General features: G+C 44.6%; 1 protein-coding gene across 1 annotated transcript in view; it reads right to left on the bottom strand.

Annotated features, from left to right (window-relative positions):
- Window positions 1–18,204, bottom strand: part of RGL1 (ral guanine nucleotide dissociation stimulator like 1) — a 133,883-nt gene that overhangs the window by 9,887 nt on the left and 105,792 nt on the right. The window contains exons 11-16 of the mRNA XM_007115666.4: window positions 16,951–17,037; window positions 15,597–15,629; window positions 13,020–13,141; window positions 10,156–10,245; window positions 5,326–5,512; window positions 1,236–1,490 (exon numbers count right to left, since the gene is read on the bottom strand). Of these exons, the coding sequence (XP_007115728.1) occupies window positions 1,236–1,490; window positions 5,326–5,512; window positions 10,156–10,245; window positions 13,020–13,141; window positions 15,597–15,629; window positions 16,951–17,037 (774 nt within the window). The remainder of the gene's footprint in view (window positions 1–1,235; window positions 1,491–5,325; window positions 5,513–10,155; window positions 10,246–13,019; window positions 13,142–15,596; window positions 15,630–16,950; window positions 17,038–18,204) is intronic.

The following is an 18,204-nucleotide window of genomic DNA, read 5'->3' as shown; positions in this document are numbered from 1 at the left end:
GCGGCCTCTCCCGTTGTGGAGCGCAGGCTCCGGACGCGCAGGCTCAGCGGCCATGGCTCACGGGCCCAGCCGCTCCGCGGCACGTGGGATCCTCCCGGACCGGGGCGCGAACCCGTGTCCCCTGCATCGGCAGGCGGACTCTCAACCACTGCGCCACCAGGGAAGCCCTATGATCTCCTTTTTGATTTTAAGTTCCTCAAAGACAGAAATGTCTCATTCATCTCCCTGTTCCCAAAGCCTGGTCCAATGACTAGTACACAACTAATGTTCAAGAAATATTCTGTTGATTTAGTGAATGCTTTAGTAAAGCTTTTCTTCATATGTTAAAAGACAGTGCCTCCTTGTCACTTACATCATATTCAAAGCTGAGCTTATAAGCAGTCAGTGTGGCTCGAAGAAGGCAACTCATGAAGATGCGGAGAGATGTGAGATTTACATTTTACCGTGGGATTTTACTGCAAAGGAGAGTCTGCTTTTCAATACATGATACGTCCTTTAAGATAAGGAGTCTAGGGCTTCCCTGGTGGCGCAGTGGTTGAGAGTCCGCCTGCCGATGGCAGTGAGAGGCCCGTGTACCTCAAAAAAAAAAAAAAAAAAAAAAAAGATAAGGAGTCTATTCTTGTAATAAACACACCAGACCTTACACACCCAAGGTTATTACCAGGAGAGGCTCTGTATGTATTCCAAAAAGACTGCCGTTACGCAACACGTTTTGGGGACTGTGCTCAGAAACAGTTTTTCTAGGAAGCTCAGAAAGGTCAGTCTCATTTATTTATCAGCATAGTTCCTCGTGGACGCAAACTGTATGTCCAGCTTGATCATCCACTTTACTAATTCTGAGTCCAAGTGACTAAAGGAGAAAACTTTGCCACCACCGAGGACACTGCTAAGAACGCACAGCAACTCGATGATAAACGCAGACACGTTAATCCCCAGGAAGACCTGCAAGGAGGCGTGCCGCAGTGGCATCTTCCCTGGGATACATTCATGTAGTCATCTCAGCTGAGAGTTTTGAAGAGGGTGATACTGACCTGGATGAATAAGGTTTAGCAACTTTTAAGACGTAAAACTTACATCCTATACGCACTGCTGATATGCAGATTTTTATATATTATTAGTCTACATCCAGGGAGATTTTGGCATTGATTCATGCGGCACATACTCATTTTGCGTGAATGCACGTACACGTGCTGACACGGCACGTGAGTACTCGGGTGTCGGTCTGAGCGCCTTACCATGATGCTCTTGTACATGTTGCCATTGTTGTCCTCTATGCTGATGCGGATTATGCAGGTGTCTTCGTTCTGTTGGTTGTAAACGGGGGGCAGCACTGTCGAGGTAATGGATGTCACAGAGACAGAGCGCTTGTGGATTTTCGGGTTGTTGTTGCAGGGCGGAGGGGAGGAGAGGGGGTTCATCAAGGACGACATCCCTGAGGAAGTTGTGTCCATAGAGTGGATGGAGGAACACGAGGAGGAGGACTCGGAGAGCTGGAAGGGTAAACACACCCCAGAAGGAAACAGAATTGTTAGGAACCTTGGCCAACAGTGTGCTTCCCAAGTTTCAAAGCAGAGGTCGATGTTGAGACTAATGAACTTCCGTTATTTCCTCCACAGCAGCCCACGGCACACGTGCGTCTTATTTCTGGTGGAAGCACCCCCACGGCAGATGCCTGTCAGTGACTCAGTGCTCAGCCGAATCACTCTGCATCATGGGAGGCAAGGTGGTCCTCTCATTTCCCTAGCTTTTAGCTGCTCTGAAGGAGGTTAACCAGCAGGTGGCAGCAAATACCAGAAACTAGAGGCAATATGGGCTTGTTGAAGGAACCCCAAAGCTCACCACCGGGCAGAAAGTAAAGCCCAGTCCTACTGCCTCGAGCAGGAAGGATGCTTGACCTGCCCGCAGAGATCCTTTGAAATTGCGATTCCGTTTCACCGTCAGATTTTGGAGCAGGAGAGAAATGGCTATATTTTTAGAAGTTTCTAAAATGAGGACCACAGATTATCCAGCTCTGCAGGGAACATGAGGCCTGGAAAGGCACCTGGAGATGGCCTGGCCCCAATCCCTCTATACTGCTGAGGAACCTGAGGCCACAGCTGTTGACAGCACCGGCAGGCTGTGCTCTCAAGTTTCCTGACTTCCATGGCCAGGTTCACAGAGCAAGGGTGCAGCCAAGGCCCAGTCTGTAGTCGGTGAGAACGTGGTGCATGAACACAGCACACCACTGCCCCAGGTATGCTCAGCGCTGTGAGGTTTGTGATGAGCTTTCAGACATCTTATCTCATTCTTGTCTCCCAACTATCTTGTGAACAAAATTCAGAGCATTAGAAATACGAGGGAAACACGATTCAGAGAAAGAGAGTGACTTGCCCAAGGGAACACAGCCTATGAGAGGCTCCACCACTTAACCACATTTGCTTCCAGAACCAACTGTACACATTTTCATGTTGTATACCAAGGATAATTAGAGAATGAGGTACTAGAGTTAATGTGTTTTTCTGATTAACGACAGGGTTCTTATATGTGCAACACCAAAGAAATAGGATGCCCCCAACTCATTAGGTGGTGGTCCAAAAATATCATTAATTGAATCATTTGAAATATCAATTCTTCTTATAGAAACTTACAAATAATTTCTCAAAATGAGCTGAGCTAAATTATACCACATTAATCCAATAAAATAATCTGGAAGTCATTTAAAAAATAAATAACTTACTAATTTCTTTCGTACCCATCTACCTTCCCATGGAAACAAAGAACAGAAATTTAGCTTTCTGATTATCTGGCTTCCAAGTAAAATGGAGTCTCCTCTATTTTATTTCCTATGACTTCCCTTTCCTGTGGCATAACTGTACATTAAATAACCATACATTCAATTCGACTGCATCATTAGTTTAATAGAGCCAGCAAGATGATGTGACAACTCTAGTAATGTAGGAGTCTAACTGAGGCTTTATCATAACATTGTTTAGTTACTTTTTTTTTTTCTTAGCTTCCCAAGTGAATCAACTTAGTGGCTCAATTTGAGGGCTAACTGGTGGTGGATAATTTTAACAGCCTGACTTTGCTTGCAGGTATACTACACAGTAGCCAAGAGGGTCCCCTTCCCTTTCCTCCACATAAATCTTTTTTCTTTTGTTAGATTTTTTCCATGATTTTAATGACATTTATATTTCAGATAAAGCCTTGAAGATGCCTGGGTTATAGCACCATTAAACAGACCACCTCTTGAGCCCAAATTCTTACTGGGAATTTAAGTAGCATGGAGCAAATGTGAAATAAATGTTTAGAAACTACGATCAGGGGAATGAAGAAAAAGGAATACAAATTACACTCTACTCAAAAGAGGGACCTCACAGTGTAGCCAGTGGGAAAGGCAGGGTGGACGTGGAGGGCTGCAGGACCTCAGTGTAGGGAGGAGCTGTGAAGGTCTCTGGGGCCAGCCAAGCACTGAGCAGAACTGAGGCCTTTCCAGTTAACATTTGGGGCTTCTGCAGCCCAGCAACTACTTGCATCCAATTCAATTACTCATTTTTAAACCCATAGAAATTCGTGACTCTGAAAAATGTTCATCCAAAGAATTAAAATTCATGACTTGCGCAAGAAACTGAAGAGCCAGTGTGATAAGGGAGGAGACAAAAAGGATACGGCAAGGGGTGTGCACAAGACACACGCAGGGCTTCTGCGTAGTTTTAAAAGGGATGACCCGGAACTGTGTGCACGTCCGCTGCATCAACAGATGCAAATGTGATTCTACCTCCTTCCTGGACAGGAAGAAATCCCACAAAGATGTGGGCAATAGCTTAGTTGTCACTGTTGCACAATGTCCATCATCAGAAATGGGGCCTAAAAAGCTTAAGAACCTGTCAAAAGGTGAATGATGGGGCCTTACTCCAGATTTTGACAAAGTCAGTGCTGAGTGTCAAGTCACGGAGAATGATTCCATCCCTGATTAAGGAGATATGCCTGAGAGAACAGCCAGCCCGTGGGTGTTTGCAGAGCTTTCCTTCAATATTTGGAGCATTAAAGATGTGTCTCCAGATTTCAAAGCAAAAAGGTGAGAAATCCCGCTAGGGCAGCATCTGAGTCATCTTAGGTCTAATGAGCCCTTCCTGGATTGGCTATTTTGTGACAAGGTCACCTGAGGGTTCCCAGATTGCTGCTGGTGCTTATAACACAACGTGAAACAGTACACGCATCCCCTTGCAGAATGGCAGATACAAATGAAAGGAAGGAATTGTTAGCAACATTCTACCTCACTGGCCTAAGCATAAGCTAAGGGGCCAGAAGTCACTTACACAGCAAGTTTGGCCAGCCAAGATCCTCCCCAAAATGGTGCAAGTCCTAGTCACATGAAAGTTGACATCTCTGATCCAAGCTCCTTGACCAACAGACTGAAGCAGGTGTGTATAGAAGATGAAGGTGGATCTTTTGTTTTCTTTTCACTTATTTATGCAGCTATGGAGAACAAAAACTCTCTCTGGGAATTCCTTTATCACCTATCATCACTTCCCTTTTGGGGGACACAGTAGATTATACCCTTATTACCAATTCCTCAACCTCCCCTGCATCCATGGCCTTTGCCCTGAGACTCCACAGTTCCTCCCATGAGAAGTGGCATATAGTTCCCAACCTCATTTATTTATGTGGGATTTGGCCACATGATTTGCTTTGGCCAACACATTTTGGTAGACAGAACCCAAGTGAAGTCTTGTTACCTGCTTGCAGGACTGGGACTGCCCTCTTGCTCATCCAGTTTAGCATGATAAGAGCATGCCCCGGGTGGCTCCTAACTCCAAAAATAATGAGAGGCAGGTAGAGCAGACCTGGACCAAACCCATGGCCTAGAGCCAAGCCCAATCCAACCTGCAGATGCAGGACAGAGGATAAATGGTTGCTGTCTGAGGTCACTAAGTTTTGGAGTGGTTTGCCCTGCACCATTATTGTGGTAAAACCTTGGCTGAGACAAGGTATGACACCGAGAGACTGACTCATCTTTGGCTCTTGACTTTTTGCTCCAAGAAAATTCTCCATCTCCTGAATAAAGTGTAGCTCATGTTACAAGTCACAGGCCTTCAGTTGCCTCTGGATGTGGGAATGGAACAATATTTCAAAGGCCCAATGAATGAACAAACAGGCTTATCGCTTCTAGACATGTTTCTATAAGGAATGAGTCCCCAGATTGAACTCTGCTTTTAACACCTCTTAAAAACATGACTTGCAAAATGCTGTAGAGTGATCAACTGGAAAACAGACATCCCTCGTGTGGCAAACACTAGGTCAGGTGCCTGCATTAGGAATTACGGAATAGGGTTAAGTATATACCTTTTTTTGAGCCTCATCAGGTGTGTCCATGGGAGTGATGGAGCCCTCCTCCGCCTCTGAGTGATTTGACTCACAGGATGACACACTGACGGAGTCCATGCTCTCACCAGAGCTCCCGCTGGCAGTGGACTTGGGCTGTTCTTTGGTGGGAGTGCTACTGGTGATAATGTCCGACCCCAGAAACAGTCTGCAGAAAACATAATGCCAGGCATTCAGGCTCTTACAAATCTGGAATCCATGATTAAGCAAATATTTTTGTGTTAATTGAATCCTTGATGTTTTCTCAGTCTTGTGTACCCTGTCATTATTATTTTAGGGAAACATTTGCTACAAAGTTTCTAACAGATCATGGTAAACATCTTGTCCCAATAGGTTATTTCTAACCTCAAAGAATACACAGATTGCTTAGCTGAATGAAAGGCCATATTAATCTGAGGTCTTTCTGGGTCAATGGTTCTCCATTTTTTGAGAGTTCTGTACCACTTTGGCAGGGTCAAATTGCCGTGGCCACACCCCTATCACCTCCCACCATAAAAGGAAATCCAGGAGGCAGAAGAAGGAGGCTGGCACTGCACTGGACAAGAAACCAAGAAGGAAGACTTCTTTTCTAACAATCTAGTGAACTAAAATAACCTAAACTCCTTCACTATAAAACAACTAAATAAGAAACATGACAAATTCTTTTTAAAGTTGGGCTTGCAAGACAGTAAGAAAAGTCCCTGCAGGCCAGAGATGAAAAGGGCACTGAAAACCAGAACATGCAAACTAATTCTGCTCTGGATGGGGAGTGGAGGTACCAACCCTGGCAAACTAGGCACATGGGTTTCAACACGTACGCAGGGTCCAAAGATGAGGGCTTCTGTCTATGTGAGGTGGGCAGTTAGTGCTGACATCCTTTACAAAGAGCCAGGAACCTCAGAGGGCTGTACCCTTAGTAAAACGATGGGCTAAAAAAAAAATCTTCCTACTGACATAGGAAGACAGCAGTGAAATTTACCTGCTGGCCTGAGCTTGGGTAGGAGAAAAATGTCTCCCCTGATCATGTGTGATTTTAGCCAGCACCTCACTCAGATCTGCTATTACTTAGCTGATCTGGGAACTAGGAACTCTCGGGCCAGTGATCCTTCTGAAGAAACTAGCATTTAAAAAACAACAGCAACAACAACAAACTTCCTGGAGGAGTACACCTTCAACACAGGCTGCAGAGAATTCCCTGATAAAGATGAGCTCACAATACAGAGTTACAAAATACACACAAGGAAATAACCCACCCAAAGAGAGAGTCAACCAGCATAACAAAACAGCAAATCTAGGCTCCTGAGAACTTTAGATTACAAGAACTGTCAGAAAAAAAGTAATAATTTATTCATTCATTCATTCAACAAATATTTGGGTATCTACCATGAGCCAAGCTATAAAACAAGTATGTTGAAAAACATTAAAGACATACAAGAAGAAACTGAAAATGGGAGTTAAGAGCAAGACACTCTGACAAGAGGACAGGAAGATAATTTGCAAAAACAATTTCACTTCTAGAGTGAAAAAGGTAGTGACTTAAATTTAAAAACTCAGTGGAAGGATAAATAAATGTGGAGGAGAAAAATTGTGAACTAGGTGATAGGTCTGAAGAAAATCCTCAGAGATCAGCATCAAAATATAAAGACATGAATAATAAGAGAGGTTAAAAGACACAGAGAATGGAATAAGAAATGCCTGCATGTATGTAGGGAGAATTCCAAAAGAAGACAAATGAGAGAATGGAAAAGGGACCACATCTGAAGAGACAGTGGCTGAGGAGATTCCAGAACTAATGAATCACATGAATCCTCAGATCCAGGAACCACATCTTGAATAAGAAAAGGAAGACTAAATCCCCACTTAACCTGCACAGTGGTATATCAAAGACAAAAGAAGTTCTTAAAAGCAACAGGGCAGGGAGCATAATGCAAAGGAACAGAATCCAACAGACATCAGACATCTCAAAAGCAACAACAGAAGTCAGAAGACATGGAATAATATCTTCAAAGTGCTGAGTGAAAATAACAGTAATCCTCGAACTCTATACCCGTCTAATATAATTCCAAGAGTGAGGGCAAAATAAAGACTTTCTCAGACAATGACTGTTTACCATTAACAGACAGCAAGGAAGGAAGTTGTAAGATGCAAGAAGGAATGGCAACGTAAAGAAACTAGCAAACAGGCCCAAACCCAAACAAGCACTGGCTATATAAAATAATAGAAACAATGAAGATGGGCTTGATTTTTTTTTATTAAATCATTTTGGGAATTACAAGCTCAAATTGCAAGACCTAAAGCATATCTTTGTTCTGTCTCATCGCCACCCCACCATCTCTTGCCCCATTTTCCATGTCACTTCCTTTCTTGGACCTCCAAGCACTACTGGGGCTTTGGGAAAAAAAAGCTAAACTGACCCCAATTCACAGAGGAGAAAATAATGCGACTGCCTTACTTCTCCACGAATTACAAGGTAGACCTTTGAAGGCTGTGAATTAGTGGCCCTTAGCCCGTTAACTGAGCGTCTCTAACTTAGAACTAAATTGTTCAAAGACTAAAGGTTTTTCCATTGGTACAATTCCATGAGGTCATTCTGCTTTGTAAAGATTAATTCTAAGCGCAACATTAAGCATCTCCGACCTTCAAATGAGGCACCTCTTCCCCTAAGGCTCCAAAATTCTCTCCAATCTCCTTGGATGATGGGTGATTAAATGTGGGCAGAGGAAAAAATACATTTTCGACACTTGTAAAAAATGCTAAGATCATAAAATTTTTTGAAAATGAATGTTATACAAACACCTTTATATGTACAAGGAATAAGATGGGGGACATGTGACCTGTGCTACTCATAATAAATGTTCAAACTCAACTGCAGATACCAAGGGTTAAACTCAAGCATATCGGCAAGATTTCACTATCGAGAGAGATGTATGGAGGGTCCACCACACTTTGTGCAGGACTCTGTACCCTGACAGTACTGCCTCTCCTGGATTTCACATGAATATCCTCACAAAGGCTGCACGCTGCCAGAGTGGGTGCTGGGAGAGGACCCCGAGCTGCTAGAGCACCCAGCACAGTAAATACAGATACTCGGAGTCGCAGGAAAGCAGTTATATAAAAATGAGCATGCAGTGGCCGCTTCGCTTCCAGGCACAGGGTCTAATTAAACTGACAGCAGTCTTCCTTTCCTTCCTTCCTCCTCACCCTTTCTCTCCTTCTTTTCTTTCTTCCCTCCCTCATCTTCTCCCCTCCTCCATTTCTTACTTCCCATTCCATCTTTCCTTCCCCTCTTCCTTCAGAAAGTATTTCTCCACTAGGAAGATGGTAAAAGAGTTATAACCTTGGCTCTAGAGCCAAATCTTGGATTTGAGCCCAGATCCTACAATAACTAGCATACTACTTACCTTGTCTGTGCCTTACTTTCCTGGTTTATAAAGTTGGTATAATAGCAGGACCTACCAGGTTATTTTGTGGATTGGATGAGAAATACATGTACTGTTTTCTCAGAACAGTGTTGGCACATGGCTCAATTTATTCATTCAATAAATATCTTTTAATCGTCTATGTGTCGGGCACCAGTCTAGGTTCCGGGGTTAGCAATGAATAAAACACAGACATAAATGCCTATCTTCATAGAGTTTGCATTCTAGATAATAAACAGACACATACAACACAGAGCACATCAGCCAGAGGTAGACACAATGGAGAAATCCAAAGCAGCTGAGGGTGAGAGAGTGTGCCAAGGGTAGTAACGTGGACAGGCTGTAGTATTAAATAAGGGAAGGCTCATGAGAAGGTGGCAAAGACCTGGCAGAAGTGAGGGAGTGAGCCATTTGGCTATCTGGGGAACAGTGTTCTAAGCAGAAGAAACAGCAAATAAAAATGAGTGTGACTTGTGTGCTCAGGGTGGCCTGGGGGGCCGGAATGCACGGAGTAGAGTGAGAGGGAAAGGCGAGAGGACAGACGGGGATGGAACGGGCAGATGGGGCTCGGTTGGTACTGCAGGTCTTGAAGGGTCTTGAGGGCCACTGTAAAGACTTTGGATTGTACTCAAAGGGAGACAAGGTGTTACGAAGTTAGCTACGCCTGGCACTGAGCTGGGCAGACAGCCATGAGTACGATGCACAAGGTTCCTGCTCTCAGGTGGCTGACATTCCAATGAAGGCGACAGCCGGTATGATTGGGGCTGACTGGGCAGACGGCAACATTAGACAGGATGCTCTCTCAGGGGGTAATGGTTTTGCCGACATCTGAAGGAGCGAGCCCCAGAGAGAGCACACGCCAGGCCACAGGGACATCTAGTGCAAACACCTGGTGCATCTAGCGCGGAACGAGCCTGGTGTGGTTGAAGGATGGCTGGGAGACAGGTGAGCCTGGATCCTGGTGAACAAGGGGGCGGGTCGGACAAGAGGAAGGTGGTAAGAAGGGTAGGGGAAGATCACGCTGGACCTAGTGAAACAGGATAAGGAGCTCGGGACTACCTTAAAATAAGACCATCAGAAGTTGTAAAGCAAGGAAGCGATGTAATCTGGTGTACATTTTAACACATGACCAGACTACTGGGTGGAGAACAGATTGCTGGAGCAAGGATGGGGCCGGAAGCCAGTAAGGACGTTGCTGGAATGCTCCAGGCAGGAGACGATGGTGGTTCAGACCAGAGGGAACACTGGGGAAGAATGAGTGGATTTAGAAAACCTACTGAATTCAGGACAGAAAGATAAACTATTTAACAAGTGAGTGAATTGGCTCAGGGGAACTTTGTTCCGACTCAGACGGGACCCCCTTGGGGCCCCAGGACCCCAGGGTGGCACTCACAGGCTGAGCCTCTTCACCATGCTCTTCCGAGGCTTGGGAGAGGTGGCACTGGCATCGGCAGCCGCTTCGATCTCACAGGAGAGGGCGTAGCTGGGGGAGACAGGGGAGCTCGTGAGGGCAGAGCTTGGGAGGTGAACAGATTTAAATCCACATGATTTACTGACTTCCTTTTAGAGGTAGGCTCTGATTATTCAAAGTAAAGATATGTACCATGTTGTTCTATGGCAAACGTCAGAGGGTACTGACTTAATGACCAGATTTTACAAATTGACATATCCCTCCTCAAACCCCTACTGGTGTACAGATTGAGGCTGTTTAGTTTTGCATGCCTCAAACACATGAATTTGCCTGCTCTGGCAGCATCAAAAGCTGACTCCTTTCTGTTCTCCTGATTGTTCTCAACCTACTGCTGGGCCAGGGGAAGAATCATTTCTTCTCTCCCACCTCCCTCCCATTACTGTGTGTGTGTGTGTGTGTGTGTGTGTGCGCGCGTGCGTGTGCGTGCGTGTGTGTGTGCGCGCGCGTGTGCGTGCGTGTGCGTGCGCGTGCGTGTGTCCGCGCGCCCATGCACATGCTCAACTTACTGTTTATCTAAGGGAAATGAAAGAAGAGACATTTGTAAATGATCTAATCTTCAGTAAATAGACATAGGCAGATATATTATTGATAAAAATATATAAATATGATTTCTAATTGCCAAAACCTCCTAAATTTAAAATGCTCCAGATTCAGACATCTATATGCCAGGCAGATATAACTTCCACAGGCACAAGAAGAATTTATATCTGCCTTGAAATGTCTTTTATCAAAGCTTGTAGCTCTAGCTAGGAGATGTACTTGATTCTCGGTAGGTGAGGAAGGTTAAGTGGTGAATATTAGCTTGGTAAGTTGCTTATTACATGTCCTTTTTTTAAACCTAAAGATGTATCCAGGTAGTTGGTCAAGCAGAAGTATTCATTGAGATGGGAATTATTCAGATATTAACTTAAGCCGTAGGGGTTTTATAAACAGCAAGAAAAAAATGGGATATGTTTAACAAGATTCCTTTAATCATTAAAAAGTCAATTCCATAGCTGATATTCTGAGCCTGAACTTTCTGATCCAAACCACCAGCCATGGTGTGTATGTTCCATACGTGAGAAGGATATCCACAGAGCGAGGAAGTTCATACACACCGATCATCAGATCAGAAAATGTAAACAGAGACAGTAACTGTTTTGTTCTCTACATGCCAAAGAAAAAAGTCTCATTAACTGATGAGTACTCTGAATTAAAGGTTGTTTTTTTTTTCTTGAATCAAAGGTTTTAATGTAACAGGACCAACCCATTCTGAGATTTAAAAGGACCTCAGACGGGGCTTCCCTGGTGGCGCAGTGGTTGCGCGTCCGCCTGCCGATGCAGGGGAACCGGGTTCGCGCCCCGGTCCGGGAGGATCCCACATGCCGCGGAGCGGCTGGGCCCGTGAGCCATGGCCGCTGAGCCTGCGCGTCCGGAGCCTGTGCTCCGCAATGGGTGAGGCCACAACAGAGGAAGGCCCGCATACCACCAAAAAAAAAAAAAAAAAAAAAAAAAAAAAAAAAAAAAAAAGGACCTCAGAAATCATCTGTCTTTCAAATGAGGAAACAGGCTTCCAGAGTTTACATAACCTGTCCAACATTGTGTAACCACCTTCAGAGCTTAGGCTTAGAGTCAGGCAGACCTGAGTTTGATTCCAAACTCTATCACTGACTAGTTATAACACTTCTCTAAACCTCAATTTCCTCATTGGCAAAATACTTATTTTGCTGTCAACTTCACCCTCCCTGATGATAAACTTTCAAGGAAATCCCCTAGTCTACAGCAAAAGTCAGCAAATATTTTCTGTACAGGGCGAGTCACTGTTGCAACTACTCAATTCTGTCTTTAAAGCACGAAAGCAGCCATAAATCAGAGGGAAATGAATGGGTTGTGTTCCAGTACAACTTTATTAATGGATATTAAAATTTTAATTTCAAATTGCCTCACGTCACAACATTCCTCTTCTTTTGTTTCTTTTTCAACCATTTAAAAATGTAAAAACAGGAGGTAGGCGGGATATGGCCTGTGAACTCTAATCCTCTGAACTACAGGGTAAGGGCTACACACCCCTCCCTGCTGGGCCAACATTCAAGGCACTGGACTTAATGTACCTTTCCATGCTCGTCAACCTCTATTTTGACACCCGTCCCTTGTGAACCAACCAGAGTTCAATTAATCTTCCAAATGCTAAGCTTGTCAGGCCACCAGGCCTTTGCTCACGTTCTTCTCTCTGTCTGGAAAGTTCTTCTCCAGTTCCCCTGGTGAAATCTTTTCTTTCTTTCACAGCCCAGCCCAAATGTTAATGCCTTCATGTTATCTTCCCTTTTTTCCCACCTTCCTTGGCCAAGTGAACTGTTCCTGCCTATGGGTCCTGCAGCACTTTGATGACCCATTGTATTTCAATTCTTCATGAGTCTGTCTCTCCTCCCCACTGGAAAGCTCCCTCGAAGCTAGTACCAATTACTAACAGTGACAAACATGGTAACGATGCTGTCTCAAAAATGATTACATTTAATCTGCTCAAAGAAACATTTTATAGATAAGCATCCTGAAGATCAGGAAGAATAAGTGACTTGTTCAAGGTGACAAAGATAAATAAATGGTAGAGCAAGAATCTGAAAGCACATTTTCTGATGCCATCAGTTCAATTTTTCCTGCTATACAATTAACCTTTGAAAACCGAGGATATGGAACCTTGGAGCTGCTTGCTAAATAGTTGTTGAATAAACGGCCAAATGAGGAACCAGATGCAGTATTCCTCTGGCCAACACCACAGCTCCACCCTGATGGGCAATGTGTCCGCCTACCTCTCCTCCTCTGTTAGGAGCTGCTGCCTCTGGAACCACTGGATGAACTTTGGGTCTGGGGTCATACAATAGCTGTTGCAGGCAGACTGTAAGAGCTTGATTTGGGCAATCACTTCAAATTCCTAAAGCAGACAGAGCACCAAAGAGAAAGAGTGAATTAAAAGGCCAACCAAATATACATCTTTTCAACATGAAAACACACCACAGTAGGATAAATGATGGACAAATTCATCTAGGAGGATTCTAAAGTACTGCTTGTAACTCTGACTCACTGATGTCTTTGCATGCTTTAGTGGTCAATCCTTCTTTCTCCTTGAAAAAAGCAATTTATGTGAATAAAACGAGCTACCAAAGTGACCCAAACTAGGTACTACCTAAAGTCATAGTGACTTCCTTTTTCTCTTTTCCATCTCCATTCTTGAGACAGAAAAGTTATTTTTTAAGCCTGAGTCCTTCTAAAATGTATTTAAAAATTCTACTTCCTAAAAGATAAGGAAAATAATTACTCTAAGTCAGGAAGCTCACAAGTTCCCCCCCTCATCTTCTTCAACCCTTACCCCTCAATAAGTAAGTGTTGGTAGGGTTGGATATTTAAACAGTCTAGGGCCTCATAAACTTGAATGTTTAGATTTCCTGAATCCTTGGGCTTTTACTACTCCAGTAAATCATTTAACTCAGTCTTTTAAAGCTCACAAGAGAAGCAAGTGTATAATTATGTCCAAAATTATTTATACTTCTTTAGATGTTTCAATAAAGATTTTTTTAAAGTCAATGGATATAAGCTTTAGCTTTAGGTTTTACACTCAAACTTTCCAAAAGTTTAACATGCTAGTCTTAAAAGGAAAGAGATTACCATCCAGGGTTATTTTGAAGTGAAAGGACAGAGATGGGTAACTGTGGAGGCAATAACTGAATTTGTTTTAATGTTACGGGACAGAAGCAGCTCAACAACTGGCAGATTCTGTAGGTGTCAACTTCCCATCCAGTGACCTCCACCCTTGGTCTCAGTATCCAAGGAACATTTATCATCAGACGCTACCAGGGACAGAAGGCTTACATTCGTCTAGGGTAGTATATCTTGTTACTTATGCGCTCAGCCTGGTCAGCTCCTAAAACTTTGGTCTTAACTGCCATGTCATCTCCTCCTGGAAGTCTCTCTGGCCCCACAAGTTGGGGCTCGATGCCCCCCGCCATGTGCCCCTATAATACCTGCTACTTCTACTCACAAGCCCTTATCAGGCTGCACTGTAACTGCCTGTTTGTCTACCTTCCTCCTTGACTGTGAACTTTATGAGGGCGGGGAGCTCTGGGCTTTGTCTGCTGCAATCCCTAAACCTATCACACTGCCTGACCCCTGTAAGGTCTGCAGTCAACGTTTGTGGGATGAAAGAATGAATGAATAACTAAAGAACAATGAGAGTTACTATGGGGTGAAGTTATTATTTTGCTCACTCATATTCCTTGGAATTGTTTAAATACACCATTTTAAAAAACACTAAACCCGGGCTTCCCTGGTGGCGCAGCGGTTGAGAGTCCGCCTGCCGATGCAGGGGACGCGGGTTCGTGCCCCGGTCCGGGAAGATCCCACGTGCCGCGGAGCGGCTGGGCCCGTGAGCCGTGGCCGCTGAGCCTGCGCGTCCGGAGCCTGTGCTCCGCAACGGGAGAGGCCACGGCAGTGAGAGGCCCGCGTACCGCAAACAAAACAAAACAAAAAACACTAAACCCATAGCGAATTTTCAAAGCTCTGGTTTATCTTTTTTCATGCAGTGTGGAACTCTTCTACTCTCCACAGAAAAATTTCAAATTGATGTTGCACACCCCTTCCTATGCTGACAGGAAAGGAAAAGAATCATTATCCACATGTAACAATGAAGACCGTTTCCTTTCCTCTCTTCAATAGGCCTACAGGAGTTAACCATCTTTATTAACCCTTCCATAACATATACTCTTATGAAACCCTTTCTCCTTTTTTTTTTTTTTTTTGTGGTACGCGGGCCTCCCTCTGTTGTGGCCTCTCCCGTCGCGGAGCACAGGCTCCGGACGCGCAGGCCCAGCGGCCGTGGCTCACGGGCCCAGCCGCTCCGCGGCACGTGGGATCCTCCCACACCGGGGCGCGAACCCGGTTCCCCTGCATCGGCAGGCGGACGCGCAACCACTGCGCCACCAGGGAAGCCCGAAACCCTTTCTCCTTAATAGAATGGACCTGTTACTGCTGAAGCTGATTGTAAAGAAGGAGATGATGAGGGGGTAAAGGAAGAAATGCGGGCTCAGGAGAGACAGGACAGCATTTGAACCCTGGCTGTGCTACCCGGTGACTCTGGTCAAGTTACTTCATCTCTCTGCGTCCTGGTTTCCTCACCCTTGAATTGAGGATGATAAAACCTACCCCACAGGGCTCCTGGGCAATACCACATAACAACATGCCAAGGACAATGACCTCTGATAAATTTTCAATAAATGCTAATTTTTTTCTGCCTCTGCAAAAAATGTAAGTCTCCACTCCTCTAATTTTTTTCATGCCCAGATGAAGTAAAATGGAAAATAAAATGGAAAACCACAGCCAAGACCCCTACTTACCCTTCTCCTCTTCTCAAAGTTTATCAGCCCACCCTGAAAGAAATTTTTTAAAATGAATGACAAACCAAGCTACTTTGAAACTCAGACTTATTTGTTCTAGGCTTTTGTTAAAATAGCTCAAAGGGATAATAAAGTCACAATTATTCATGACACTGTAATTATGGCTACAATGGAGGAAAAGAAGCATCATTCACTTAAAGAAAAACGTTCTTTTAATTATAATAGGACAGGATTGGCAGACAGCCTTCTCTTAAGATGTCTGAAACCAACTAAAACAGTAATGATAAAGGATTTACAACACAGAATCTAAATACATTTGCAGAGACAGTAAAGACAAAAGCTTGAGTGAATGTTCTGTTACACTTTTTTTTTCTTTACCCAAAGCAAACAGATGGTCATTGACTCATACTAGAAACCAAATTGTCAATGTTTTATCAAAAGAAGTTTATCAAACTTCTGCACAACATCATCACCGAAGTTAAGTTTCAATTCTCCACCCTCCCAGCTCCTATTCTCAGTAGGCTGAATTTAACTTCCAAATCATTGGTCATTCCCCCCAAATTCCCCAACACTGATGAGTGTTTCCTGAGATAAGCCGAGGCAGAGGATGTGAAGAGACGCGGATCATCTCTCTCTCTCAGGGAGCATGTCCACAACATTTACCACGACCTTGGAGGTGGGAATTTGCAAGATAACTGCTACTCCTCCTAATTATGATAGAGTAAAAGCAGACTGACTGACTGCATGTGATAACCAGGAAGGCGAGATACACTTAAATATACAGGAAATCCTTAAATTTCATTTCAAATATCCAATCTCTTCTCCATGTGATATTCTACTGTATTACTGTTACTAACAAGCAGCGTGTTTCTCTCCTTTCCCCATTCTGAGCGAGAGAGAGAAGGTAATAATCTGAAACGATAAAGCGATACTTAAAAATCCACGAGCTTGACTGACTCCCTACCCCAGCAGGTAGAATGTGAGGGTACAATGTCCCCTGAGCTCCACCTGCCAAAGTCCCACCCAGCACCTCGGTCTTTGCTCAAACCCACTCCTTCCTAAGGATCTGCCATGACCTCCCCTCACAGGGAATTGATCGTGGCCTGTCCTCTTCTCTCTTTGCATTTCTGTTTGGATTCTTACTATTTCTGTCCATCACTGCCTGCTTTGATATATACCTTCCACTGGACCGTGAGCCACTGCTGGTGTCACTCATCTTCGTATTCCTCACAGCCTCTAGCACAATGCCACGTTCATAAAAAGCCCTCCGTGGGCACAAACAAAGGTGTATTTCTCTCTTGGGTAACCAACGAGAAGGCTGCCGATCCACCTGCACCATCAGCCTGGAACTCACCTCGATGTAGTCCTGAAGGGCAGTGTCAAGCATGGTCAGGTCAGTCAGGAAGGTGCCCAGGTAGGGCACAGTTCCCTGCATCACACCCTGAAGAACAAGCACAGTAAAACCGTCTTCGCTGCTATTGACAGTTCAGGGTCTCAATAACCTCCACCCTGGACCAAATGGACCTGTGGCCCGCTAGAGTCAGCAGCGTGCCCATTTGCAGATGGAAGCAGCAGTCTTCGAATGGCTGGGTGATCCTCGACAGCATTTGGAGAATAATTAAGGACCATTCAAGGCCTAATTTGAGGCCACTAGTGCTAACCTACATGAATGAGATTTTTAAAAATCCCTACACAAATAGGTCAGGAACTCGATCACCAAGGTAACTTTCAAAGTCATGAAAACCAAGCCCCAAAGCCAGGAGATGGTTCAAGCGTGTTCACAGTGGGGTTCACACATTGCTTAGGCTCAGGTCGGAGGGACCTCTGTTCTCTTTCACAGCATGTGGACACTCCCGGTGGTTCAGAATGGCCCTGGGAGGGATGGCCTCGCCATTGGCAGAGGACTGGGCTGCTGCCCGCTGGAGAAGTGTGACTGCAGGAGGACGGGGTGTCACTAGTAAAGTGGCTTGGTGACTCGGTTCTGAAGAATACAGGAGGGAAAGGGAAAAACAGTCCCTTTAAAGTAGAAAACCTGCCAAACTCTACCTTAACCAAGTGATGAAGGCTAATATCACCAGTGACAACAGAGGTCATGCTGATGTCATTCACTCCTTGATACGATGAGAAGACACTTCACATCTGTGATATTCTTCCCCAAACCCGTGACCTCAGTCTAATCACTAGAAAAACAACAGACACCCCCTGGTTGTGGGACATTCTAAGGATACTAGAACCGTCTTCCTGAAGATTGTCAGGTAATGACAAACAAGGAAAGACTCAGAAACTGTGACACAGCAGAGGGTACTAGGGTGGCAACTAAGTGCAGTGGGGTGCCCTGGGTTGGATCCTGGAACAGAACAAGAATGTTCATGGAAAACTGGTGAAATCCAAGTCAAGTCTGGGTTTCAGTTAGTATTGACTTAGTATTGACAGATATGCCACGGTTGCAGAAAATGTCCACGGGTGGGGAGGTGGCGGGGGGATGGGGGAGGCATTCACAGAAGCTCTACGTATTATCTGGAACTCTTCTCTAAATTCTAAAATAAAAAAGTTTATTTAAAAAGAAATTTCCGGGCTTCCCTGGTGGCGCAGTGGTTGAGAGTCCGCC

The sequence above is a fragment of the Physeter macrocephalus genome, chromosome 4, assembly GCF_002837175.3.
Source record: "Physeter macrocephalus isolate SW-GA chromosome 4, ASM283717v5, whole genome shotgun sequence".
Classification (NCBI taxonomy): domain Eukaryota; kingdom Metazoa; phylum Chordata; class Mammalia; order Artiodactyla; family Physeteridae; genus Physeter; species Physeter macrocephalus.
Note: the sequence above shows the minus strand (reverse complement) of the source record. Positions and strands in the feature narration are given on the sequence as shown.